The 26,890-nt window shown below is 42.3% G+C and overlaps 1 protein-coding gene across 1 annotated transcript in view; it reads right to left on the bottom strand.

Moving 5' to 3' along the window:
- KIFAP3 (kinesin associated protein 3) overlaps positions 1–19,945 on the bottom strand; it is a 1,322,278-nt gene extending 1,302,333 nt beyond the window's left edge. Inside the window, exon 1 of the mRNA XM_085654829.1 lies at positions 19,784–19,945. Coding sequence (XP_085510955.1) covers positions 19,784–19,815 — 32 coding nt within the window. The 5' untranslated portion in view covers positions 19,816–19,945. The remainder of the gene's footprint in view (positions 1–19,783) is intronic.
- Positions 19,946–26,890: the final 6,945 nt, after the last annotated feature.

Genomic DNA, 26,890 nt, shown 5'->3' with positions numbered 1-26,890 from the left:
CCTTTAAGAGGGGTGATTACACAAGTATCAGATTATATTCTCGTTGATGTTCGAATACGGTCGCTAGTGGAAGACATGACCGTTGAACCAAGGACAGATAGCGATCATAATTCTCTGTTACTAAAATTGAAGGGTAGGGACCTGGACAGGGATGCTCATTATCAAATCTCTAAAATAGTAGAGCAGTGTACAACTAATAACCATAGAAGAGTTACATGGCCTTAAATCCAAGCTGACCAGGACCTTTACACCAGAATATAAGCTCTTTGTGGCCTCCTCAACTAATCTGTGCAGCCATAAGGGCAGTACTGACTCGCCCGAATCTTCGTACGTTACTGTAGTACATAGCGAGTTTTTCAAAAATTAAAAATTAGTCTTTTCCAAACATAGCCTTGGTGGAAGGCCTGCCAGTGTAAGGGATCGCAATTGGTTTAATGATGATTGTAAGAGAGCTAAGAAGGCATTACAAATAGCAGATAGAGAGCGCTCCAGATCTGACATAATTTCCGCTCGTAATATTTACAGAGTAGCGCATAGTAATGCTAAGCGCGATAATGCCGATAGAAATAGTCGTATGTTCTGGCATATTGTATTCAGGGGCAGCGTGGAGAAAGTCACCTACAATAATTGTAACATTGAGCCGGAGGCTTGGGTGGATCATTTTTCGAGCTTATATTGAGAAGAGGAGGTCATTGTTGGTCCACATATTGACCAGGCTGACCTAAACTTAGAAACCACTATCTCTGATGCGACTGTAAATAATTGGTCGCTAGTTTTTAGCTTAGAGGATACTGTGTCAGCAATTAGTAAATTGAAAGCAGGTAAAGCTCCTGGTCCCGATTGGATACCGGAAGACCTGTACAAATCAGAACCTACGATATGGATACCATACATAAACCTTTTGTCTAATCGCATAGCGGCCGGTGGAGATATTCCGGAAACCTGGAGAGGAGCAGAGATAATAACTATTTACAAAAAGGGCGATGCTACTATCCCCTCCAACTAAAGACCTATCAGCTTGATAGACAACTTACAAAAGGTTTTTGCCAGGCAAGTTCTAGATAAACTTCAAGGATGGATGGACGATAATACGGTATTGTCCTCAGCTCAGGCAGGTTTTTGCGCTAAAATTAGCACGTGCGACCAAGCTTTTAGATTTTCCCTGTAAAATGGAAGCACGTGCTACTCAGGAAACAAAGGCTCCATGTAGCCTTTGTGGATCTGCGAGCCGCATTTGACCTGGTACCGCGTGATCTGCTGTGGAAGACTATGCTTGACCAAGGCGCCCCAGTGGATTTGGTGACCATGATTGCCAGATTGCATAAGGATAATTATGCCTAAATCAGGTGGGGGAAAAACGGGGAATTAACAGAGAGGATACCGTTACAACGTGGGGTGCGCCAAGGGTGTGTCCTTGCCCCCACACTGTTTTCCCTGTTTATCAATGATGTGGTGAGTTGTCTAATGGGTTGTAAGAATGATGCCCCATCATTGAATGATGCAAAAGTTCCCATCCTGCTCTTTGCAGATGACTCTTTATTAATATCCACATCACCTATGGGCTTGCAGGTCTTATTAGATAAATTCTTGGGCTTTTGCAAGGATAAGAGATTGGAACTGAACACTTCTAAGACAAAATGTATGGTGTTCAGTAAAGTACGGGGTGGCCTACGGGAGATTAAGATCTTACAAGAACCCATGGAATGGGTAATTTTTTTTGATTATTTAGGCATAGGTTTGAATGAGGCTGGGAGTATCAATTGAGGAAGAGTTTCCTAATACTATGCCAAAGATCTAAATCAATATTAAGATTCTTTAAACAATCCTATACCCAACCCCTCTCTCCGGCTCTTGAAATCTATCGTGCAAAAGCCCAAAGTGGAGCCCTTTATGGAGCAGAGATTTGGGGGTACACTTCTGTTAGCAAATTAACTATCTGTGTGAACACTTTTGCTAGGGCTCTTATTTCGCTACCTATCACAACACCACTCACCCCAGTTTTTTGTGATCTAGGGTTAAAGAGACTTGGCTGCTCTGAGACCCCTAATTTACTGGTTGCGCTTATGGACCACTCCCCAATTAACTGATTATCGTAATTCCCCTCGGGAGGTCCTGGCGATTAATGGCGCAAAAAATCTACCATGGTTTAAACACATTGCTAATTGGTGCAAAGTACTGAATCAGACGGGCTTGTGGGAGTATCCAGAAAGGGCCACTAGACGTGATATCTTGACCCTTAAAGCTATGTATTGGAAGGTAGTGGGGGAGCATTATACCAATAATCAAACAAGTGGTCAGTTAACATTCAACTTTTTAAATGTAAAATCATGCTCTTTATTTGAACCCTTTCTTAATCTGATTTCGCCCCCACCTCGCCAAAAGTTTGTATATTAGGTTCAGATATGGTAACTTGCTCCTGAAATTCCCTGGGAAAGAGGCGGTTGGCCTAGGTTTAGACTCTTGTCCTGCCTGCACCGAAGTTAACAAAACTGAAGAACATGTTCTGTTTTTCTGCCCCAAGCAATGTTCCCTCGAATTCTTTTCCTCAGTGAGCGGTAGTGTGCACTGCAGTCAAGGCTATGTGCGCCAAGAACCTGACCGCGCATTTGGGTGCAGCGAGAGGGGTTCCTGCTTGATTGTAGAGATAACTGACCTTGGTACTGGAATGCAGGAGGCCTGCTTGATGGGGCAGATCACCTTTGAATTTATGATTCAGTTTCAGCTCTCTGGTGTCCTCCTTGGCCAGATCACAAACAGTGCACAGACACACAAATTCTAAATGTCTTTATAGTTAATATTCAGGGATAGTGATGTATTTTTCCAATATTGTAATATAGTAGGAGCTCACTGAAAATAATCACTGTGACATCCTCCCATTTCTCATATCAGAGATCCTGTTTGGATCTAACAGAAACCTTTTTTATGGATGTTGCATGAATCAAAAACACATTTGTCATAACATGTCTGTAACACACTCTCACACATTACCCAGATTTAACATAAATTAAAAGAAAATGCTATTTGCATTAATCTGTTTAAGAATTATACAAGGTAAGCAGGGCAAGACTCTGCAGAACAAAGCTGGCTCTACGGGGGGTGGCCGGGTCACTCCACTCTCCAAAACTGATAATCATTAGTTCATTTATCAGTTCTAAAGATGGTTTCCTGGATACGCAGGGGGAGGAACGTGCATAGAAGTCCACCACATGTGCTTTTAGAATCACTAATATATGTTAGTTATTCTGAGAGCAGACATGGTGTTTTTTGGCTTGTATAGGGCTTTAAGTGAGATGGAAAAACTGGGGGGGGTCCCCTCTCAAAGGGGCGTGACTGATGTGATTAAGGGTTTGGCTCAAAAACATTTGAGCTAAAAATCTGTACTTAGCATAGTGTGCCACGCAATTGTTATTGTGCTGCCTCTGTCATTGCATCCAGATATAGTGTATTGTATTTTAATTGCATTTATATAGCTCTTGCTACTCTTGATGGGGTGTTGAAGCACTTTTTCGGCGAGTAGCACGCTACTCTGGAACCCATAAAGAATTAGTGGTGAAATAGTATAGTGCAATCTGAAAGTACTTTTAGTGGTGGATATGTTAGTCAGTTATTTGGACTGAGAAAGATAGTGGAGGGATAAAAGAGGGATAAAAGGTTTGCGTTTCTATAGCGCTTGCTACCCATGATGGGGTGTTAAAGCATTTTTTTGGCGAGTAGTACGCTACTCAGGAACCCTGTAAGGATTAGTTTTGAATTAGTATAGTGAAATATGAAAGTAATTTGAGTGGTGGATATGTTAGTCTGTTATTGGATTGAAAAGGATAGTGGAGGGATAGAAGAGGGAAGGAATTAGAAATATATATTTTTTATATAAAACTCTGCACAACTATCCTTCTAGTAGGGAAAGGTAGCATCTGCACGACTTTCCTTGGGGATCTTAAAATGCCAAAGCATGAACCTGCCAATTTTTGGACTTGTATCTCCATCATGAAATTCAGCATTTATTTGAAAACACTTATGTTAAAGTCTCCAGTTATGTGGGGTTTTGCATATTAATCCTACATTTAGACATGTGCTCCAATGCAAGCACTGCTAACCTGATTGAACAGCATAACTTGGGTTCAAAGAGCCACTGTTATCCCCTATGGTGGTGCCATTCCACCAGTTGTCCTTATGACAGCTACACTGTGCACCGAGACAGTAAGCTTTTATAGACAATTCACCCACCATCAGCTTAGTCCCCACCTCCCATTGACTGCTATCCCTTATAACAGAATGCAGAAAGAACAGTTACGCTCTAAGGGATACAAACATACAAAGGAGACCTGAGGCAAGGAGTGCGATGGTGCAGATTTCTTATCATAGGGAGTCAGTCCCTCCTGGTAGATTTGTGTTACTGGGGGAGAAACAGACATCACAAAACCCAAAATGGAGATCAATGTCCTAATGCTTGACTGGAGTACCTTTTATTTATTCGCCATTTTATTTTATTTTTTTTACACTTTAAATCTCCACCTGTTCCTTCTCAAATGCGTTACTGATTTCTGTACCAATAACTCTTTTAATGCGCCATTCCTTAGTCTATGTAAAGCATGACTTGGAGATGGTGGTGGCCTACCAAACAAAACAAAAAAAATTACCTTTACTTCAGCTGAAAAAAAATCTAATACTAATATTTCCTGTCCCTTTTTTGTGGGATTGTCGTCGGTTTCAACTGCTTCTAATATCTTTACTCTTCTGGAGAATTATTTCAGGAAATAGCCCCATAACTGTCCAAGAAACACTTGGTGCAACAGCTGTAAACTAAGCATGCTACTCTGGATGAGACTTACAGTGCTTTTGGCAACAGTTGGCATGGCAGTTGGCACGACCTCCCCAGAGGCACCCGCTTCCCCCGCAGGTATACAGAACAGGAATCTCAGGTGGACATGCAAAGATTAAATTCCAATACAGAGACAGTCATCAGAAAAATCTGTGGGGCATATTCACAAGGAGCTATCGCCGAATTAACTGCACTTTATTGCAGCCAAAGTCGTGATAAATTTAACTCCCCAATCACAAGGTGGTGTTAACAACCCACAGCACCAGTTTGCCTGCGATAGCAGCCGCAAAAATCATCGCCACAGAGGACGCCCTCAACTATCACTAATGAGATGCAGAGTAGGCGTTCCCGTGCCAAAAGCCGCGACGCCACCACACCTCAACATTCTCAACGACCAGCCAGATTGGCTATAAAAACACAAAACAGGCGATAAGGCACGTTAGCAGCAGGAAATTTACACCTGCTCTGACCTAGATTAAAGTTGGACGGCAGCCTGCACCACAAAAGGGAGCCCAGCCCAGGGCTACATCGGAAGGGCAACAGATGCCATGGAGCCACTCATCATGCAGCCCGGACACCCAAGGTGGTCACAACACCCACCGTCACCACCCCAGGACCCCAACCCACACCCGGAACACCACCCCCCGGACAACCACAGATGCAGCGCAGACAAAGACAGCGGACCCCCAGGAAACGCACCAGCCTCACAGACCAAACATCTGACAATGTTACCGTCCACTACAGGCTGAAAGGGACAACCATCCAACGCATTCTGACCAGCATCATCTAACAGGCCTTCGGCACCAACACAGTGGACAATCAACATCCCACCCCAATCTGCTGGCTTGGCTGCACCTGTTGGGCCCCTGGCATCCCCCAACCAACGTCTGCCAGTCAGAGGAGTCTCACAGCCAGCCACATCCAAGTGCCCCACACCTGTCCTGGACATCACCATCACCCTGGTACCCCAGTCCCAATACGTCCAACACAATGCACAGGATCCGCTGGAGACCAAGCAAAGACCATACACCATAGCAGGATGCTTGCAGGTGTTGGGGGCAATCCACAGCACACATGTCCTACCTGTGCCCCCTGGTGACACAGCACACAAAAACCGCAACAGGAAGCACGTCTCACATCAATGTGCAGGCAACATCAGAACACATCTGCTTTAAAGGACAATACTTACTTCAAATATATCAATAATGCTTTGACCTCAGAAACAGTAAGGATTTTAATGCAGTCAATCAGAATAGATGGATCGAGACCCTTGTCATCAACTTCAGTACAATTTAGCGAGACTGAATTTAACTGAGCCTGTGTATCTTCATTGCTTATTGAATAGTCCCACAGATGGTGTCCTGATGAAGGAGCGCCAGAGAGTGTACAACCACTGATAAATGTTTAGAACTGTTGGCCTACCACACAGAGTCATCCATGTAATAACCGTAGTAACATGAGCTTTGTCGAACACTGCACATAACTAAACCATAGCTTACACAGCTCACAGCCGACACCTCTGTGGCTTCCTTTAGTCAATCCAACACAAACTGGGTGGTTGAGGGTGTCAAAAGGCCCTAAGAGATCGAAGTATATAAAGATAGATGCCGCACCCTGATCTGACGCCTCAAGTTATACTGTGAGGGGGGCGTGACATTGCCTCTCCATGTCTCTACTGAAGACTATCACAACAAAATTACCTTTCCAAATACAATTACCTGATGTATTACGCTGTGCACCTCAACCTCATTAATGTGTAAAATGTGTAAAGTAATTGAGTATTTAACATTTATTTTCACTTTCTATTAAATAGAATAACAAAAGAATAATTTAATAAAATTATCATCAACAGTGATAGCATTAGGACGAGGATAATGATAGAAGCAATTTTAAATAATTTTAAATACTTTATGGTAATGGATTAAACAAATTTGAAATTAATATAACATAATTCAAATAAATATTTAAGAGTTTTTGGAAAAGTGGTTATGCTTACAGTTTGGATTAGGGTTGTTATTCGATTTCCTAGTTGTAAAACTATTTAAGGTAGTTTATTTTGCTTTAATTGGCATAGTAACTTTAAATAATAATAAAATATATTGGCCAGTGGTAGCATTAGCATTAAAATTAAGATAAATGTACCATATTAGTTGAAAAGAGAGCTTGAAATGTAATTAAATTAAGTACTCTATTTAACATAGATTATGGTTAGGACAATAGTTTCCCAATCAATTTAATTTAGCCAAATTTATTTTACAATACTTCAACTAAGAGACAAAAAGAACTTAACATTTGTAATTGGAAAACACAAGAAAATTCACCTGAATTTAATTTGACCTAATTTAGATGAATTACACACAATTCTGTACATATAATTAGATATTTATCACAGGGGTGGAATTATGGTTAGCAATAGGGCTATGATCAGGACACAATACTCAATTTATTAAAAAATATAATCAATTATGAAATAATTGAATATTATTGCCACAGAATATGGTTAGGTTAAGAGTCAAGCATTAGCAATGAGGTAAATGTTATAAGAAGGAGATGCGGTCTAGCTAAAAGTTCAATTAATGTTAAACCACTGCAGAATGGCCTATATGATAAAAGTGTTGTGTTAATGGCAGAGAAAGGTAAAAGCTTGTATTCTACTGTGACGGAAAATGTGGCCATTTCAGCCTCTCTCTTCAGAATGAATCCTGAGAGCAGATGACAAAAAATGGGAATCAATATACTCCCGGAGCGAATAAGATACAACTCGGAAAATATAGAGATAATAGCTGTAACCGCAAAACAACTCTATGCACAAACGGACGAAAAGAGTGGCAACCCTTTAGAACGCTGGATCAACTTCACTAAATCTCTCGGCGAGACATTTCCAAATAAATTAAAGAAGAAGGAAAAGCCAGCCGCATACAATTCCAACAAAACAGTGAAATGCCCGGAGATCAAGAGATTGACCAGAATTATTAATCAAACATTGAAACAACTACGTAAACACCCATTTAATTGGCAACTGCAAAATACCTTGCGGCAAACAAGGAAAATATTAAAACAAAGGAGATGGGTAGCTAAGCAAGAGAAAGATCATAAAGCTTGGGCATTACTGTACTACGAGGCAAAGCAAAAAAACAGTGCCAAATTTTGGCAAAAGGTTACAATGCTGCTGAGACCAGGACAGCATGGGATAAGCTCCAACGTTACCGAAGCAGCATGGAATAATTATTTATTTAAACACTTTAACAATTCGGAACTAGTTGTGGAAACTCAGATAACAAGTGCAACAAGTAGTAATTCTGCCTTTATACTAGCCCCAGAGATTAGTAAAATAAAGACAAGCGAGGCAAAGCACGAAATTCCCCATTTGCCAGAACAGAATAAAGAACAGTGGATTAAAACAAACACATTGAGCTCAACTGAAGTGAATCCCGACATAGAATTACAACTTATCAGGAAACAAATAGCCAAAAGGGAGGAGATCAGGAGCACCTGGTCCTAATGGAATACCTCCAATGCTATTTAAACAAGATCCCGATTTCTGGAGTAAAGTTCTTGAGCCGGTTTATAGATACGCTTTAACATATACGAAATTACCAGATTCATGGAGGGGGTCAATTGTAAGCCCGATATATAAACAAGGAGGGCGCGACAATCCAAACAACTATCGGTTAATTGCCCTAATAGACGTAGAGGCCAAATATTATGCAGGGATCCTTCTGGAAGAACTAACAAGTTAGGCAGCTGAAAACAACATCATTCTTATAACGCAGACTGGTTTTCAAAAAGGCCAAGGAACGACAACGAACATCATGGCCCTGTCCATACTTATGGATGTCGCAAGAGAGAAAAAACATGCATTGTATCTCTGCTTCATAGACTATGCAGCAGCATTCGATCATGTGGACCGTAATACACTCTGGATCAAACTGGCAAAATGGGGGATTCCTTCCCCACTCCTGAACCAACTTAGACACCTATACACAGATACGTGGAATAGGATAAAACTGGGAGAAGGTTCGCGATTATCGAGAAGAATTCCAACAAACAAAGGCCTTAAGCAAGGATGCGTCCTTTCACCAGTATTATTTAACCTCTTTATGGCTGATTTGCCTGAAGAATTGGACAGATGTTCATCTCATGGTCCATCGCTAGGAGGAAAAACCTTGACAAACTTGCTCTACGCCGATGATTTAGTCTTACACAGTCGCACTCCTATTGGCCTACAACGCCTTCTGGATACAACCAATAGATTTTCAAAAAGAAACATCTTAAAAATAAATTATACAAAAACTAAGATTATGGCAGTTAATTACCACAAAAAGTTTACGCCAAGATGGTACCTTGATGGGCAAAGAATACAGCAAGCCACTACCTATAAGTACCTGGGTATCCTCCTGGATCATAACAACTCATGCAAACCACAGCTGGAGACCTTAAGGAAAAAAGGGATGACAACCTGTTTGGCACTCAAACCATTGAAGAATCTGCTACCAGATCTCTCCCTGGAACCTTTTTTAAAAATGTTGGAGAGCCAAACTTCAGCCTACAATCTTATATGGGAGTGAACAAATGAGAGGGAGAGACGCTTTGACGTTAAATAATATAATAACAACCTCATATCGTTCGATATTCCAACTTCCTAGATATGTTTCTCCAGCCCAACTTCGACTGGAATTCGGTGTACAAAACCAAATAGTGGAGAGAATGGGAGCCTACGTAAAAAGCTGGCATAAAATCAGACTAGCTGAAAAAGGTACTTTAAACAACCTTTTATGGACAGAGATAACACGAACCAGCAAATCTCCAACTAACAAATATCTCAAAGATTCAATTGAGAAATTAGGTTTAGAGAACCTATGGAATACTTCAGCGTCCCATATTGTTTTTAAAAAACTAGCAACAAAGGCAATAAGAAGCATCTCCCTCGCACTAGACAAGGAAGCACTATCAAGACGAGCTCATGGATGGACAGTTATTAACAAATTATAAAAATGGCAACCCTCAAACCTATCTAAATCTAGGAATAAAGATGCATACAAAACAAAAATTCCTGAAGTTAAGACTGGGGGTTGGACCCATAAAAGTTTTATTGCCGCCATGGAAAAGAACAGGACTAGACTGTAAATGTAGATTATGTGGACTGGGCGAAGAGAACATTATCCACATTATCTGCATATGTGACAAACTGAAAGACATAAGGGTATCTTTATTAAAGCCTTTTTTTATACAGCACGGTGTAAGGGACAAGCAATACTTCTATGTTTTAATCCGACCATCACTCAATTAAATTGTCGCCTTACAAAATTTCTGGATATTACAGAGAAAAGATTAAATATCTAAAAAGATTCCCAAATGGCTCAGGGAAACAGACTATTCCTCTGATGATGGACAAATTTCTCTTACTCGCACATTTTAAGAATATTAACCTTTTCTCCTTTTGTATTGTATAATATCTTCTGATTTTTAGAATATTGTTTTTCTCATTTTATATGTACAAAAGTTATATTATAAGAAATTGTGCTTTCTTTGTATGATCACCAGATGCAATGATTTTAATTAATTATGCATAATAAATTTACTTACTTACTTACTCCCGGAGTCAGATGGATGCGCTCTGTCTAGGATCTCAAATGGAAGTGATTAAAAAAGGGTGACACTAGCAAAGAGCAGAGGAAGCATAGCACCGTTTTTTGCATGAGGAGTGATAGGGATTCGCTCCAGAGTCAGGAACACTCACAACTGTCAACGAGGCGCTAACAGAGCTAACCAGCACAAGTACTACAGTGGAACCAGAGCATAGCTGAGGGCACGTCATGTTTAGGGCCCAGATAATACCAGATCTCTCAATTGCTGTAACTCAACTAAACTCAAGATGTTTCTCCAGAATATTACAGGCTATAGAGGCATGAATGATGGCCCACATCAGCCCCACTGCCGCGCACCATTAGGAAAATTAATGCAGAAAGTTAACCAACACGACGTGTGTTTTCAGAATCCTGAACGCACAAGTCATGCTTGCTGACTTTCTGCATTCCTTTTCCTAATAGTGCACGGCTGCGGGGCTGATGTGGGCCTTTGAAAAAGTATTCATGTTAATTGCAGCGCCCGTGTGCTCTGCAATTAACATGAATACTATGTCAAAGGCCCACATCAGCCCCGCAACAGCGCACTCTTAAGAAACAAATGCAGAAAGTCAACAAGCACGACGTGTGCTTTCAGGATTCTGAAAACACACGTCGTGTTGGTTAACTTTCCGCATTAATTTTCCTAATGGTATGCAGCTGTGGGGCTGATGTGATAGTATTCATGTTAATTGCAGAGCACACGGGCGCTGCAATTAACACGAATACTATCTCAAAGGCCCACATTAGCCCCTCAGCCGCGCACCATTAGGAAGATTAATGCAGCAAGTGAATGCCAGCTCTCCCTAACCCCACAGGCGGTAAGGGAGACACTTACCCGTCGCTCAGCTCCTTCGTGTCTCCATTGTCTCTTCCTGCCTCCCGCAAGCAGGAAATGACCGTATTTCGCGCCGCTCGTGTTTTAAAATGGGCGGCACGAATGATCTCTCATCAGTGTGCGCGGCAAATCTAGGACACTGCGCGCTCCGGGTGACCATGGTGCGCGCGCGCACTCGCGCGCAGCTTATTGGGAACAGTGGGCCCAAGTATCGGCAGATACGTAGGAGGTGGATTAGACCAATATGCCTCAACTTGGATGCAAGGCAGTACCAGATTGCGTTCAGAATTTAAAAGACAGACACCTCTGGGCCAATAGTCTTTGCTCTTAGTCGTTTCTTATTCTCTTTCTGGATAATTCGCCAACATTTTTTAACATAGTTGTGTTGTCACACTTAATATTTAAAATGCATATACAGCATGGAAAAGTTAAGTTTTGCAAACATGGTTCTGTATCCCTCATGTACTGGCAGCTGCTTTTGCATTTTTTATGTATGATCAGGTTGACCATATTTATGCATTAATGTCTCTTAACTTTGAACTGGGACTGTCATTTGTACTCGAGATAGTAATGGTTTAATACTTTTAATTGTAAATACACTTATGTTTTACTTTTGTATACTTTGATGGTTTTTGTACAAATGACCTCATAAAGTTAGATGATGATGATGAGACAGGATTTCCAAAGAAAAGCTTCTGAACCTAAACCTCAGATACCTAAATGGGCTGAGGAAGAAGAGCATTATGCAAATGGCAAGACTCATGCTGCTAGGTCCTTGGTCTTTGAAAAGAAAGGGAAAATCTGTCTCCATAGGTTAAAGACTGAATATAACAAGGTGTTTATTGGTTCCAGTGAATGTAAACATAATTTCTTAGTAATTGGGGGATGGGGGACTAAAAGGAGGGACAGATCCAGTATTTCCTGATATCTATTATGTGTGTGGCAATAAAGCCTATTTTAGGCTGCCAGACCATTGGTATGGGAGTTGCTATTTCGGAATAGTATTCCCTAAAGTATGTCATGTTAAAAGGATTACTGGAAGCAATGAAGACAATAATGAACTGAAGCGTGTAAAAAGGGCTAGTCTTTCTGAAATAGTAGGTGACATTTTTGGTGCATTGATACCTTCAGTGGGAGTTCTTCTAAATTCACAGAAAATGTGTCAGTTGTCTACAGTAGTTGATCGATTATCTACTGACGCTGCTGGAGGATTCTTGATGATTAACACCAAATTAGTTGCGATCAGATCTATGGTTATGCAAAATCGACTTGCGCTTGACATATTATTGGCAAAAGAGGGCGGAGTCTGTAAATTATTGAAAACGCAACATTGTTGCACGTATATTCCTGATAAAAGTGTTGAAATTGGAGGATATATTAAACATATTATGAAATTAGAAGAAGAGTTAAAACATCTGGCAGTTGAAAGTGTAGGAAGAAATTGACAAATAGTATTTCTAACATAGGTAGTTGGTTTTCCAACATAGGCAAAGAAATTCTAGGTCAAATAATATTGCCCATAATGGGAATAACACTATTAGTATTAGCAATAATGTTTTGGCACAAATGCTGAAGAGGGAGAAAGAAGTATGAAATAAATGAAAGGGGTAAGAAAAGAACATTCAAAGAAATACAGCTGGAAGAATTAAAAGGAGACTTTTACAAAAGAATGAGAGGATTACAATGCAAAAAGGAACAAGCATTGGCAATGCAATAGGTCTCGCATTTTCGCAAGTTTAAGCTATTGGCATTGTAAAACGACAATGCTTTTATTTATGTTTTAAAAACCAAAACATAAATAAAAGTAATTGTGATTTACAATGCCAATAGCTCAAAGTCACGAAATGCTTGTTTAGTTTTGAAGCAACTTTGCTAGATTTTATGTGATATTTGTTGTTTGATTTTTAGCAGACATTTTCAGGACTCGGCTCGTGCAAATATGTTGGCTCGCCCACCTCTGCTTAGAGCTGTGTGCCTCGTTTAGGTCCGACCCGTTTGAGTGCGTATTAACCCCCTCCGGCCCCATACATAAACATCTGTTGAAGATTATGTTTCCATTAAACATTGCGACGACGTAATAGGCTTTTCGATAGTTAAATGGTCTATCTTAGCAAATTAAGTTTTACAATAAATGTTCTTGCACAATCACGGCTTATGTTATTTTTGAAACAGCGCTTCGAGGCCACACTTATATAAAAATGTGCGTTATTTCAATACGTTTAGCAAAACACAGACGTAAGCGGGGCTTCGCAAAAAACGTCGCAGCGAGCATTGTTTAAGTTAATAATAACTTAAAACCAGCAATTACCAGGTTCCAGAGCCACAGCAATTACAGGAGTTACACGTGCAAACAAAATACTGTAAATCCCTTCAGTGAAAATGGTATTTAATTGAGGAGAAATGGTTGTCTGTCCCTTGCTGTCCATGTTTTACACTTGATAGATCAAGTTTAAACCCATCATGATGGCATACAATGCTACCTGTCTGCAAACGTACTTGCTCTCAGAGTCTGCTCTGCTTCATTAAGGCTTGGAATTCAAACAAGGACAGTGGTAAAGTTCTCTGACCAACCAAACAGTAGAAATGAGTAACTTCAGACCGTATGACAAGGCGAGATATTCACTACCCAGGCTTAGGATCAGAGCAACCCAAACTCTTTGAATCGGTAATCAAAAGCTCAAAGTAAAAACAAGGAAAGAGTTTGAAATGACGCCTACTAGTCTAGACCACCCCACAGCCCCTTTAGAAACGTGTGGTGCGCGCGCACGCCACAGCGAGACATGTGGTTTCAATTATCGCGCTCGTGTATGGGCACAAAAATTGAAACCACATGGCGGCGGTGCGGGTAACCGACACCAATAGGCCATGGGCAGAGCAATGCGCCCGCCTTTGGCCAATTGCGTGCTGTCTTTGTTAAAAAGACGCACGCAAAGGCCAATAGCGTGTTCCAAAAGGAAAAGCACATGCACGAGCATGTGCGATTCCTAGGTCAGTTTTGAAACCCCCTACAAGAGGTCTCTCGCTGCGCGAGCAGTGCTGCGCACTGCTACGCTAGGCGCGAGACCTAAAAAGAAAGAAATGAAAGGGTTGAAGAAGAAATTGAAATGTGCTAAAGTTGGCATCTGTTTCAGTAAAAATTAGTGATGGCATTAAATGCCATCAGAGAGGGGATTGATGGAGCAAGGTTTCGTATGAAAGAAACTTGCTTGTATGCAATCCTCTTAAATAACATGTAATCACGTAACCAATCTGTTTTGTAAAAACTAATTTTGCATTACACACGACATACTGTACCTAAGGGAAGCTTTTATATGTGTATTACTAACAAGTAACTAGAGTGTCTTAAAATGGCCACCAAAAACGCGGGAACTTCACTGCGCATGTAGCACGTAGTAGGACGTCTTCTATGCTTGGGGGGAAACTTTTCAGCTGCGCAATAGCTCTTAATATGGCCGCTTGAAACTCACATGATGATGCGCATGGTATTGCTTAAACTAAACCTTATAAGCTCTACTAAACACTAATGCGAAAGATTAAAATAAGTAAATGGGGATAGAGTAGAGATAAGTGGTATACAGTGAAATCATTTATTTTCGTATTCTAACATGTCTTTTTCTGACTTTATTATTAGTTCATATTTGGGCCTCGGAGGGTGACTGAAATCCCTACCTCATTTGACTCACGCGCAGGTGCACAGAAACCTGCCGGAAACCATGATGGCACAGTTGGAATACAGCCAAGGCCACAATGGACAAAGACGCCTGAGAACTCAACCTATTGACCCGGACATAGAAAGAAACTTAAAATAATGTTTCAAAATGTATTGATCGTAATGTGAAATGAGGGTGGGAATAAAGCTTTGGGAAAGTAAATTAAGGGGCGGAAACATAGAACAATGGTCCTAAGAAAATATTACTTTTAGTATGGTGTGATGAACTCACCTCTTTGCCCTGCTCAATCAGAATAGGAGAAAACACAATATTGATACATTGGGGGTGGTACACGAACACAGAATAGTATAATTGAGGTAAGTTAGTTAGTTCTGTGTCTGACTCTGAATCTGACCCGACATGTATGCTGCCACAGAAGCTGTCCGAGACGATGTCTCAGACTTTGCAGATGCCAGAGAACCTGCTCGAGAGACCGAAATACTGATCGATAAACCTATTATCTAGAAGGGGAATTGCGGAAGTAAAGATCGAGGCGAGTAGGGCCAGAGAGGGGTGCGACGCTGGCGTTGCACTTAGAAGAGGTCACCTTCCTAGTTCTGAACCTGCCCTGATCCTCTGTCTTCCACCTGTCCTGGTGGACTACATCTGTCCCATCTTCAAGCAGTTGGGTTCCGCTATCATCCTAGGTAAATATAATTCTGTGAAATCTGCCTTTGTACCTTTTGTCTTTTCATCCCTTTACAGGTACTGTCATTGCAATACTTTATTGAGATTTATCATTGAACTAAACTTGATTTCTCGCCTGAATGACTCCCGATGTTAACAAAGTATTTGATCTTTGACTCACAAAATTATTGATTAGATAAAGATATTAAAACTTTTCGAGTTTGTGGTTATTTCAAAGGTAAAAGTTAATGTCATTTCTACTTTAAACTAATTTAGCAACCTGATCCATTGAGTAAAGGGAATTTATTGACAAGGAGATAGAGTTGGTAAGATTTGGTAAAGGTGAATTTCAAATTATAGGTAACACAGAATTGATGACAGCGGGTTTTTACTAGCTTACTTGTATGAATGTTATGGACCCAGGTGAGTATATGGTATGTGTGAGTAACCCAAGCTGGTAACCCGCTCGATCACAGGTAAGGACAATGTTGTGGGTGATTTTATCCAGAATGCTGATCAACTTAGAGGAATGCAAGTATGAGTGGTGGAAAGGATTTCAGGTGGAATTGGTGCATGATAGTGGTACACCAGCTGGTAATAGGGAGGAATGGAATGTGGAATACAAGAAAGACAAGGTCTTATAAACAGCAATGACGTACATATGCGACAAATGGCAAAGGAAGGAGCGTATCGAGCAATGGATAAGACCATTCTGGAGGTAAGGTCTAAGCTGACAGTAGATAACGGTACAATTTTGAAAGGAGTGGTTCCACTGCATACTTTGCAGGAAATGGTTATCATTTTAAGGCATTTGGGATGATTAGAACCAAATCTTGTGAAAAAATTATTTTGGTGGTCTGGTATGCATATTGCGGTGGAACGGTTTGTGAGGGAGTGCCCCAATTGTTTGCAAGCTGATAAATCTTACCAAACTTTGAGAGCCCCAATGAGTGAGCATTTGATTCTGAAGCATCAGTTGGAACCTATGGCTGTTGACATAGTGGGACCCACAGGGAATCCTCAGAAATATGTGTTAGTTTAAACAGATTTGATTTCTTGGGGGCCCATCATAAGAGTTGTGAATGAAGCGGATACGGATTCAGTTTTGGAATTCCTTCATCATATTTGTACATCGGAAGACATACCTGCCATCATTTTGAGTGACAACGGGATGCAATTTGTCTCCAATAAAGCAAAGCTTTACTTTGAACGTATTGGTGCAAAGCATAAAACTACTTCTCTATACAATCCTAGTGGTAACAATAAGGTAGAGAGTTGTAAACATGTAATCAAAGGTATGATACAATTAGCTATGCAGGTGACGAGGATTGTACTACACAACTAGGTAAAATGATATGGGCTTACAGAATTACTAAAAATTAATCTACAGAAGGGCTGTCGAGGTGAAATTAGTGCTGATATGGACGGTATATGAATGCCACTGTGAGACTGTACCTGACTTTGTTATGCTTTTTTTTTTTTTGGTTGCACACAGCAAAAAGAAAAATATATTTAAAAAGAAAAAAACAAACAATGAATCTACAGGAGTATCTCCTTTTTTATACTGAGAGGAATAAATCATAAAACCAAATATACCCCTGGATGGTTGTTTCACACAGGAATGGAGCAATGGTCTGTGGAAGCAGTTTGCAAGAAAATCAAAGACAGGCGTGGCAATAGTAAGCTGCATTTTCATTCCAAAAAGCGTTCTAAACCTGTGCGAGTTAAAGTGGATGATTGGGTTCAGATCAAGAAGCCGGGTTTTCTTCCTAAGGACGAGAGCCGGTTTTATGAACCAGAGGAAATAGTTGAAGGTTTGCGTAGTTCTAATGGTAAAGTGTGTAATCTTAATCGAGTTGTGGTGGGTCTAAATGAGGTATGGAAAAAGTTCAGAAGGAATAACAGGAGTATGATGCAAATTTGTTTGGAGGATTTTGAGAAAATGGTCAATGAAGGGACTGCATTTGCAAAAGCAACCATGATGTAATGGTACATACTGATCATTGTGTTCAGGATGAGAGTGATGATGCAGATACTGTGAATTCTGATATGGTAATGAAAGAAGAGAGGGATGTGGGGTTGGAAGAAGCAGATTGTGGTAATGGTGAGAACCATGGGATTGGTTCCGGGATCGGCAATAAAAAGATGAATGTGCAGGAAGTTGAGCATGAGCTTGAAGGTTAACCAGTTAACAAAAGAACTAGGAAACTGCTAAAGTGGATGGAAGATGATGTCCAGGGTAATATGTAGGTTATATGTAATACAGCCAAATAATGTAACTGTAGGCTAAGTTTAATTCGTCTGTATTAATTAGTTGGTCTTATTCCAAGGTGTGTTTCTCTTTTATCACTCTTATGGTTTATTAATATGTTTTGTATTGTATTCAATGTTGGTAATTGTCATAAGAGGGGAATATGTTGTGGGCATGTTGGTAAAGGTTCCATGTGTGGAACCTGGGATGATGGAGTTAGTGCTTGGTTATGATGCACGGAACACTAGTGGGCAAAATAAGTGTGGGGAACAGAGGAAGAAGGACCTCTTGGGGATGGCTTCTAAAATGTATGCTTCCAGTGATGAGAATGAAATAAAGTATTCTTAACATTCAAGCGTCGATTTGCCTTTGTAACACAAAGATGACAAAACAAAATACCAAAAATATTAAATAAATCAAAAACAATTGCAAAACAGCCACCAAAGAAGCCTAGTAGAGGGTCAGTGAAATCAAGAAACATATTTACATGAAAAAAAACAACAGACCATGTTGGTCCAAAATATTACACACACAAAAGGTGATGGGAGGATGCTTGCAATAAATGAAACTAAAGGCAATCACTTGAGGTAGAATTCCAGCCCATCGTTCTTTTTCTCACTTTTCCACCTCAGATTAGCCCAAACCATATACAAATCAGCCTTGATTTTGCTCCAATGGGTACAGTTCCACCCAAACTGCCAAGCCATGTCCTCTCTGAACCAGAACGCAAGCAACCCATGACTAGTCTTGGCTTGGTTTGGATCTTCAATCGAACCTTGGTTCCAGTGGAACAGTGAGCAAGGGTTATGCCCAGGTGTGCATAAGGCTGGTACCAACTTGAGGTGGCATGGTGAGCAAAAGGACTATGGGTTGGGATGCTACCCAAAGCGATTGCCAGTGGTTAGACAAATTCAGAGAATTCCCCGCATTACCTTTGGAGTGTTTGCTGTAACGTACTAAGTGGCAAGGATATGCCCAGATGTGCGTCCTTTGGTCACTGTGGCAATGAAAATAAGCATATACTCGACTGATAAGCCCTAATCAGGGTGAAAACAGTTTTGGGTTTCCGGTGTTCCGATTAAGGAGGACCTGGCCTGACACTTTAGGCTTGACTGTTCCTTTTGGAGCAGGGTCAAGACTGATTTGCATATGGCTGGGTTCAATCTGAGGTGGCATGGTGAGCAAAAGAACAATGAGATACTACTCCAAGTGATTACCAGTGGTTACAAACAGCAAGCATTCCTCCCATCACCTTTTGTGCGTTTGGCCCAGAGTTTTATGCTTTAATCTCTCGGGAAGTTACCATAGATGTTGCTCTAACCTTTTTTTTTTTTAAATTAATGTCATTACCTACTCATTCTCAGTCTTATTGGTGGAGTATTTCATAATTTAGCACCAGCCACTTTCAAGATATCCCCCAAACCTGTGTTGGGGCAATTGTTGCTCTTCGTTGAAGGGAGAAGTCTGGTCGATTGGAGATAATGTAAAGAGACGCCAACTGCAACAATCTTCTTTAACTTAACATAGAATAAATTGCCCGTTATGATCAGGAGTGCGGTTTTCATCCGCCATTGATACAAGGTTTGGCTCTGAAGATTGCACACGCCAAGAGGGAGCTTGGCAGCTATGGTACAAGGGACAACAGTGCTACGTCAGTCGGAGGGGGTAGGGGCCCTGTGCCAAGCAGAAAATAGGGTCTGTCGGACACCAGACATGGGTTGATCTCGAAAAGCAAGCGCTATCTATAGTTCGGCATAGCGCCTCTTCCCTCGTCCTATCTTGTAATCTAAAGCAACCTTCTTCCTTCAACCTGACACAAGGCACATGCCCTCCCTGCTGTCAGACACAAACAGTCTCTAAAATTGGCGTAGTACACCTTTCCCCGGTACCTGCACCCCATCACCACGTGTGTACCTCTTGAGATATCGGGCATCCTCGGTCTGCATTGTGTCGCCTCTCCCTCTCCCTTATCCGTGCCGCTACGGGGCGATGATCATCCCCCTTCTTGCTATTCCTCATTAACGCTGAGCACCCTCCCCCAACTCTGCTTCTGTTACCAGGGTGAGGGCTCCACCCACACTGCACCACGACGTGCCAGAGCAACGGCTTCAGCACGCACGCTACGCTTTTGTGCGCCTGCGCACTGAGGAGGAAACTTTCACAGTGCACAATTGAAGCTCGATAGTTGGGCTTTTGTCATAGGCTGCGAGAATCATGAAGCAAGCAACTACAGGCTGCGTGAGCGTCTGCTGCGCGACAGTGTTTACGAGGGAGTGGTGCGTGGCTGTTCATGTACTAAAAAGTATTTGGAATACAATCGGTCTCGCATTTGTGAAAGTTAGAGCTATTGGCGTTGTAAATGTATCTTGATTTGCAAGCATTTAATACTTCTGTTTCGTAACCTGGTCAATGAAAGCAATTTTATAGAAGATGCATGTGCGTGTGCTATGATGACTTTGCACAGATAAGCACTTTCCCTGACTGCTTCTAAAGACTAAGAACAAGCATTAAAAATGCAATAGGTCTTGCCTTTGATTAAGTTAAAGCCATTTGCTTTGCTAATGGTATTGTACAGCAAAGCAAATGGCTTTAACTTAATGAAAGGCGAAACCAGTGGTCGAAGTGGACGGGATCGGCAGGGCACGGCGTGCCCCTACTTCTTCAATTCCAAGGATTCCGTTCCCCTCTTTTTTTTTGAAAATGCGTCCCAGGACGCAAGAAATCACCATCGCCTATAAATAAAGCTCGGCAGAGAAGTAACAAGAATCTGTCTTTTCCTTCTTGCCCAGAAAAGAAAAATACAGTGTCCACTTCTGCTCTGCTGCTTCAGCTCCCCCCCCCCCACTCTTTCCTTCTTCCCTCTCTTTCTGTCTAGCAATTCTTCTCTTACTGAAAACCCTGACTTCAAGATTATTTGCTCCCCTGTGAAAATGGATCCAAAAACAGAAAAACATTTTTGCTGGAAATGTCGTATTTTAATTCCAAAGTGCAGCATCTGGATTAAAAGGTTAAAAATATGAAAAAATACAAAATAAAGTAAGAAAGAGTGGTAGCAAACTGGCCAGATTGATTTTATTCACACCCAAACACATTAGCCCCACTTTTACAGAGTTTGCTAGTGAAGCGCTTTTTTTGTTTTCTTGTCTTTGTTTTCCCTGGGCTTGCAACTAGTGCACCAATCCTGGAGGTACTGCAAAGTGTGGATTGGAAAACAAAATGTGTACTGCGGCTCTGCGTCCAGGGATGTGGTCTTTTTACCATACTGCTTACGTTTTGTAAGGATATAAGCAATGGACATTGAAATGGGTCTATTCAGGGACCTGTAGTCATGTCCTTAACTTTTCAGGCAAAAGCACTCACTGATTTCTGAATGGTGAGTGTAAACGCGTTAAGGTAACCATTTTGTTCCTGCTTACATTTCCCATGGTTTGCTAAATTTTGCATTCCCTATGAGTGTTTGCTTTTTCCAGGATGTTGTTACTGTTTTTTTGTAGGCCGCATATTGCTCTTGTCTAGTGCGTCATTTAAATTGAGCCGCATCTAAAACTCCAGTCAAAAAATATAAAGTGTATGAAATTTCTTTCAGCATTAGACTATTTATCCTGTATCTTACTTAACCTTGAAAAAGTCGATGCCAGAAAAGTTAAAGGGGTTTGCAAAATACACATATACACACATATACTATCTATCTATCTACCTATCTATCTATATATATATATATATATATAGATATATATATAAACTTTACGGCTCGTACCACTGACATTAACTGGGTTAGAACACCCGCCAGAATTTCCCCGAGTTGTACACGTTTCTGAACACTTAATGTTTGCACAGTTATAACACGGAGGGCTAACACAAGCCACACAATGCATCCTAATGTTCAAAGGAAATAAGTGGATAGAACACAGCGCATTCGGATGAAGCCCTTGAGGGCGTGAAACCCAAGCACATTAATTCATGAAACAAAACAGATGCCAGTTTCAACAATAAACTTCGTTACAATACTTTGTTGATTGCTTACTGAATACTGCAACATTATGTTGCAAGCCAAAACAAACAATTTCACTCCATGAAAGTAAATGACAAAATAACTAAACTGTACCACATAAGGCACTGATTTGAGACACTGGAACCACATGCTTTTAAAGTCGATTACTAGGTACAGTCTCCACTGTAAATAGAGTAACTCCTGTTAGCTTATGTTGTGGCACCACAACCAAATGTCCATCCCCGAGAATACATTTCAACATAATCGGCTTTGGCTTGCGGGCAGTGAAGACTCAAATCTACCTTTACTGACGGCATTACACAATGACAAAGGAACGGAAAAGTGGGATGAACGTATCGGAGCTCTGAAATAAACCACTTTAACTATGCATGCTGCATGCTGCAGATAAGGCGGGACTGCGTAGTCACAACTCACAATGTAAATTGTAGGGGGTTTAACTAGGCCTCCAGGGGGCGTGGCACATTAACAGACCTACATAAACTACGTGGAAGCGGGAAATCCTTCAACCCGTTAGGAGCCTACAGTTGTACGGTCTAGACACCAAAACAATTAAGCATGGAGGCTGCAGTGGCGAATGTGACTTTTTAAATACATTGCACGGGTCCACGCACTATTTAAGTTTGTGTTCAGTACAGAGTATGGGGTGGCCCTTCACAGTAGTTGCAAGTACAAAGAGCGGGAGGGAAACAATGGACATCCTGCACAGAAGAGCAACGCTCACTCGTCCGCAGTCTGTGCACCAAAGCAATACCTTCTGCGACACTGAGTTTACTTAACCGCCAATTCCATGTGGGTTTAGCTGCACTGTCAGTATAAACAACACCCTCCCGTGAGGCCGGGTTTAAACACGTGGGTCAGAAGGAATCCTTGGCAACAAAGCGCCGCCTCGCCACAGTGTAGCAGAGAGGGAATCGGACGAGAGCAAAGCAAACCAACAAGCGCGGCGAGGAGCGCACCAGCTGGGCTAGCGGGCAGCTGCACACACGCAAAAGGCGGCGAGCGTTAGGCAAGCCATGAACCATAAGGCAGAAAAAAAAACTTGTGGTCTTCTACACTGTGCAGTAAAAGCTTTTAACTGCGCTCGGTTGATTAGCACGTCCACTGGGTGTTTTGATGGCCGCAGCTGCACCACAAATTATGCATTTATTTAGCACTGTTAACCCAAGCAGCAATGACTAAAGCTGTGTGGCTGACCACCCTTTTCAACGCCAGGATAACCATATGCACACAGGCAGCCATTCTGGCCATGCACACTCGCCTAATGGTGCAATCTGTTATTTAAAGCCTCAATTGCCCCTCGCCCTCATCGTGGAGACTTTACTATGTGCTACTCTCTGGAACCCACAACACCGCCCAGGGAACATATGCACTCGTTATCAGGCGCTCACCTTGGGCCTGCTCCGGTCCGGCGTGGTCTCCCTTTCCTCGTCGCTGGAGAAGTCGCGGCTGTTGCCTTTGTTGCGCACCGTTAGGTGCTTGCGGTAAAGCTGAACATACACGTCCTTGCGCTGGTCCCCGGCCGGCAGCGCCACGCTGTTGACCAGCAGCTCACTCTTAAGCCTGACTTTGGTCAGCACAGACGGGTCCTCCAGGAACTCGGGCATCCTGCACCAGCTCTCTGGTTCTTGCCTAGCTGGCCCTGGTCAGTCCAGAGGCGGTTCCCCGAGCTCTGAGCTGCAGCGAGTGGAGGGGGCGGAGGCGTCAGGTGACCAGCTAAGCCAGACAAATGGAGCCCGCTCTCACACTGTCGAGGAGGGTAAAGCTCACCCCGCAGCAAAGCGCGCTACAATTGGACGAAGGCAGTATGAAGCGAGGCGCTTATTGGCTGCCCCCTTCAAGCCACCATAATCAGGCTCATCGCTCTTTAACAGAAACCTTCAGTCGCACAAGCAAAACGGCAGGAAAATGCCCTGTTTGAATCGAGCGGGAGGGAGGGTGTGGGTGGAGTGGCCTGTCTCCATCCTCGGCACTCCCCGCTTCTTAGTGTCTGCTTATTATTGTGCTGCGCAATAGCATTAGAGCCCATAATATTAATGAAACATGCAAATCCTCCCAGTTATAATAGCCCTATCAGAAAGCTAGTGTAAGTGGTATCCTATAAAAAAAAAGCGCTCGCCATGACGTTTTTTTCCCCTTTTTCTGCCGTCCCAGGCCTCGCCTGCTAAAAGGTTTCTTATCTTTATGGGGCTATGTGTTTGGCCCCATAAAGATAAGAAACCTTTTACGCCAGCAGTAAGCCGGGGCAGTCAGTCCAAGTAGGACGGCAGAAAGAGAGAAAAGAGTACATCACACAGAGCTCTTTCCCAATGGCTGGCCACCGTTTAGCATAAACGGTGACGCCAGCCAATGGAGAAGAGGGGCGGGGCTTAATGCCCTTTACTAAAAAATCACCATATCATTAAATCTCGCCAGCGGGACTGCGCATGCGCACAGCCTACGCCAGGCGAGACCTAAAAAAGCTTACATCAGCACCACGTTTAACCAGAGAGTTTTATTTACTGGCTTCACCTATGTCAGTTCTGGTTGGTATTTTGCATTTCTATGTATATTAAGTTGCACGCTGCTTAGACTAAAGTACATTCCTCTGCAAAGCACATTGACGGAACTATTTATGTATTTTATCTTGTATGTACATATTTTATCTGTGCTTTTATGGTCTCTGACCGAAATAAAGTTATCAAACAAACATTGACGGTACAATTCAGCAGCATATGTTTATGTTTATATTTTTAAGATTTTTATTGCGCACGAATACCCTAGGGTGTCTCGGCGCATGTAGAACTTCCCAGAAACAAAGACATCTAAGGAGATTACTGGTTAAATAACCAAGTCTTTAGGAGCTTGCGAAACATCATGAGGGTGGGGGCAGTTTTTATAGCCAATGGGAGGGAATTCCACAGCCTGGGAGTTGCCACCAGAAAGCGTCTATCACCCCATGTGGAAGTTCTGGTGCGTGGCACCAGGAGCACGTGCGTGGAGGCTGAGCGTAAAGTTCTTTTAGGAACATAGATACGGAAAGCGTCCTTCAGGAACTTAGGTCCTGAATCATGAATAGCTTTATAGGCAATACATAAAGCCTTGAACTTTATCCGACTCTTTACTCTCATCCAGTGCAATTGGTGTATGGCCGCGGAAGTAGGATGACGAAATGGAACATTGAGCAGCAATCTGGCTGCCGCGTTCTGTACTGATTGCAACTTGGCTAACACCTGCTCCTGTGCTATAGAAAAGTAGGCGCTATAGAAACACAACTGAAAGTTGCAGCAGCGGGAATAATAACACGATGTGGCCCGGCACGGGGATTCAAACCTGGTTAACATGCTGCTGCACTCTCCGGGGATCTCTGCTGCTGCCTTGGAGTCAGGCATGCAACGCCCATTGGGCTCAAAGGGCTTCAGCCCCCCTCCTCCCGTCGTGTTTGTCAGCCTTGGCTGAGACAGCTTCCCGGGCACACACACAGCCGCACCCGAGTACTTCACAGGTCTTTAAAAGACCATTTACGTATTAATCAGGCTTTGTTGCTTTTCACCCCTTCTAAGAGCCCCTGCATCTCCACTCTGCATATTACTGGAAGAGTCACCCCCCAAATTTTTTGGAGCCTCTCCCGAAATGTGTCTTTAGTTGCACCTCTGCTTGGAGTTATTGAGGCAACCGGGACAATGGGCGTGGATGACATCTGGACATCACCAGCTCGAGTATCCCTCCAGGTCCTAGATCACCGCCAGTGTGTGCAAAAGCACCTTGAAGGCCTCACTGAACATGTGCCGCAAGAACCCCAGCAAATAGCAAGAAGATCAAGCTCTGTTAATATGTAATATATATTTGTCAAACCCTAATCGCTTCAACTCTTCCTAAAATCTAATCTTGGATAAATTTGCAATAGTAGTAGACATATGTGCTTACTACCAATCTTATGTGAATTCATTTTATTTGTTTCATATATTTTATGTTATTCATGTACTCTGAAGTCCTTATGGGACGGGTATGCCCAGACGTGGGTCTCCATGCCACTGGAGTCAAGCGATCCTGGCTGATGAGGGCTGAAAGCCCGAAACCGGTCCTAGGATGCTTGTTTCCAGCCCAGGGAGGACCTGGCCTGGCAGTGCGGGCTGGACTGTTCCCATTGGGCGCAGGGTCAAGACTGATTTGCTTATGGCTGGGTGAGCAAAAAAAACGATGGATTTAGGCCCAGATCTCTGTACTGGGGTGAATGTATGACATTGTTCTGCATTCTGTCCATCAATTGTTCTTTTTGCATTTGTCACCCTGAGTGGAACGGATATGCCCAGACGTGGGTCCCGTGCTCTCCATGCCACTGGAGTCAAGCTATCCTGGCTGATGAGGGCTGAAAGCCCGAAACCGGTCCTAGGATGCTTGTTTCCAGTCGAGGGAGAACCTGGCCTGCCAGTTCGGGCTGGACTGTTCCCATTGGGCGCAGGGTCAAGACTGATTTGCATATGGCTGGGTCCAAACTGGAATGGCATGGTGTAGGATCAGCTTCTTATATCAAGTAGAGATGAACAGCAAAGTTGGTGAAACCAAAGTAGGTTTATTCAAGTTCAGCAGTAACGACCCCATCCAGCATCAACACCTGCATCTGTCAACTGATCAGTTGCTTACATTCTACCCCACATCATGTTCTACAAGGTCCATGTTCCAACTCCAGTAACCTAGGAACAGTGAGCTAGGTTCTGTTCTAAGACCAAAACACTACATCACCTCCCCTCTTAACAGTGATTAAAGAAAACAAAACAGACATGAAAGAAAACTTGAGGGAGGGGTATGTACAAAAGATAAAAAAGAAGGTTCAAAGGTAATCATGGAATCTAGCAGGGCGCTGAACAACCCTGTGAGGTCTAACATTGCTTTGTGGAGAAACAACCTGAGAATGTCCCAACTCTTCTGTGAGTTGACACTTAGCCACCCTGTTTAAATTCCATACCTTATGATCACTGGTCTTCACAGCATTCTTGAAAACCCTAATCACTCCAAAAGGAACACTAAACTTT

Source organism: Triturus cristatus, chromosome 4_1 (genome assembly GCF_964204655.1).
Source record: "Triturus cristatus chromosome 4_1, aTriCri1.1, whole genome shotgun sequence".
NCBI lineage: Eukaryota > Metazoa > Chordata > Amphibia > Caudata > Salamandridae > Triturus > Triturus cristatus.
The sequence above is the reverse complement of the archived record's forward strand: the minus strand, read 5'-3'. Positions and strand labels throughout refer to the sequence as shown.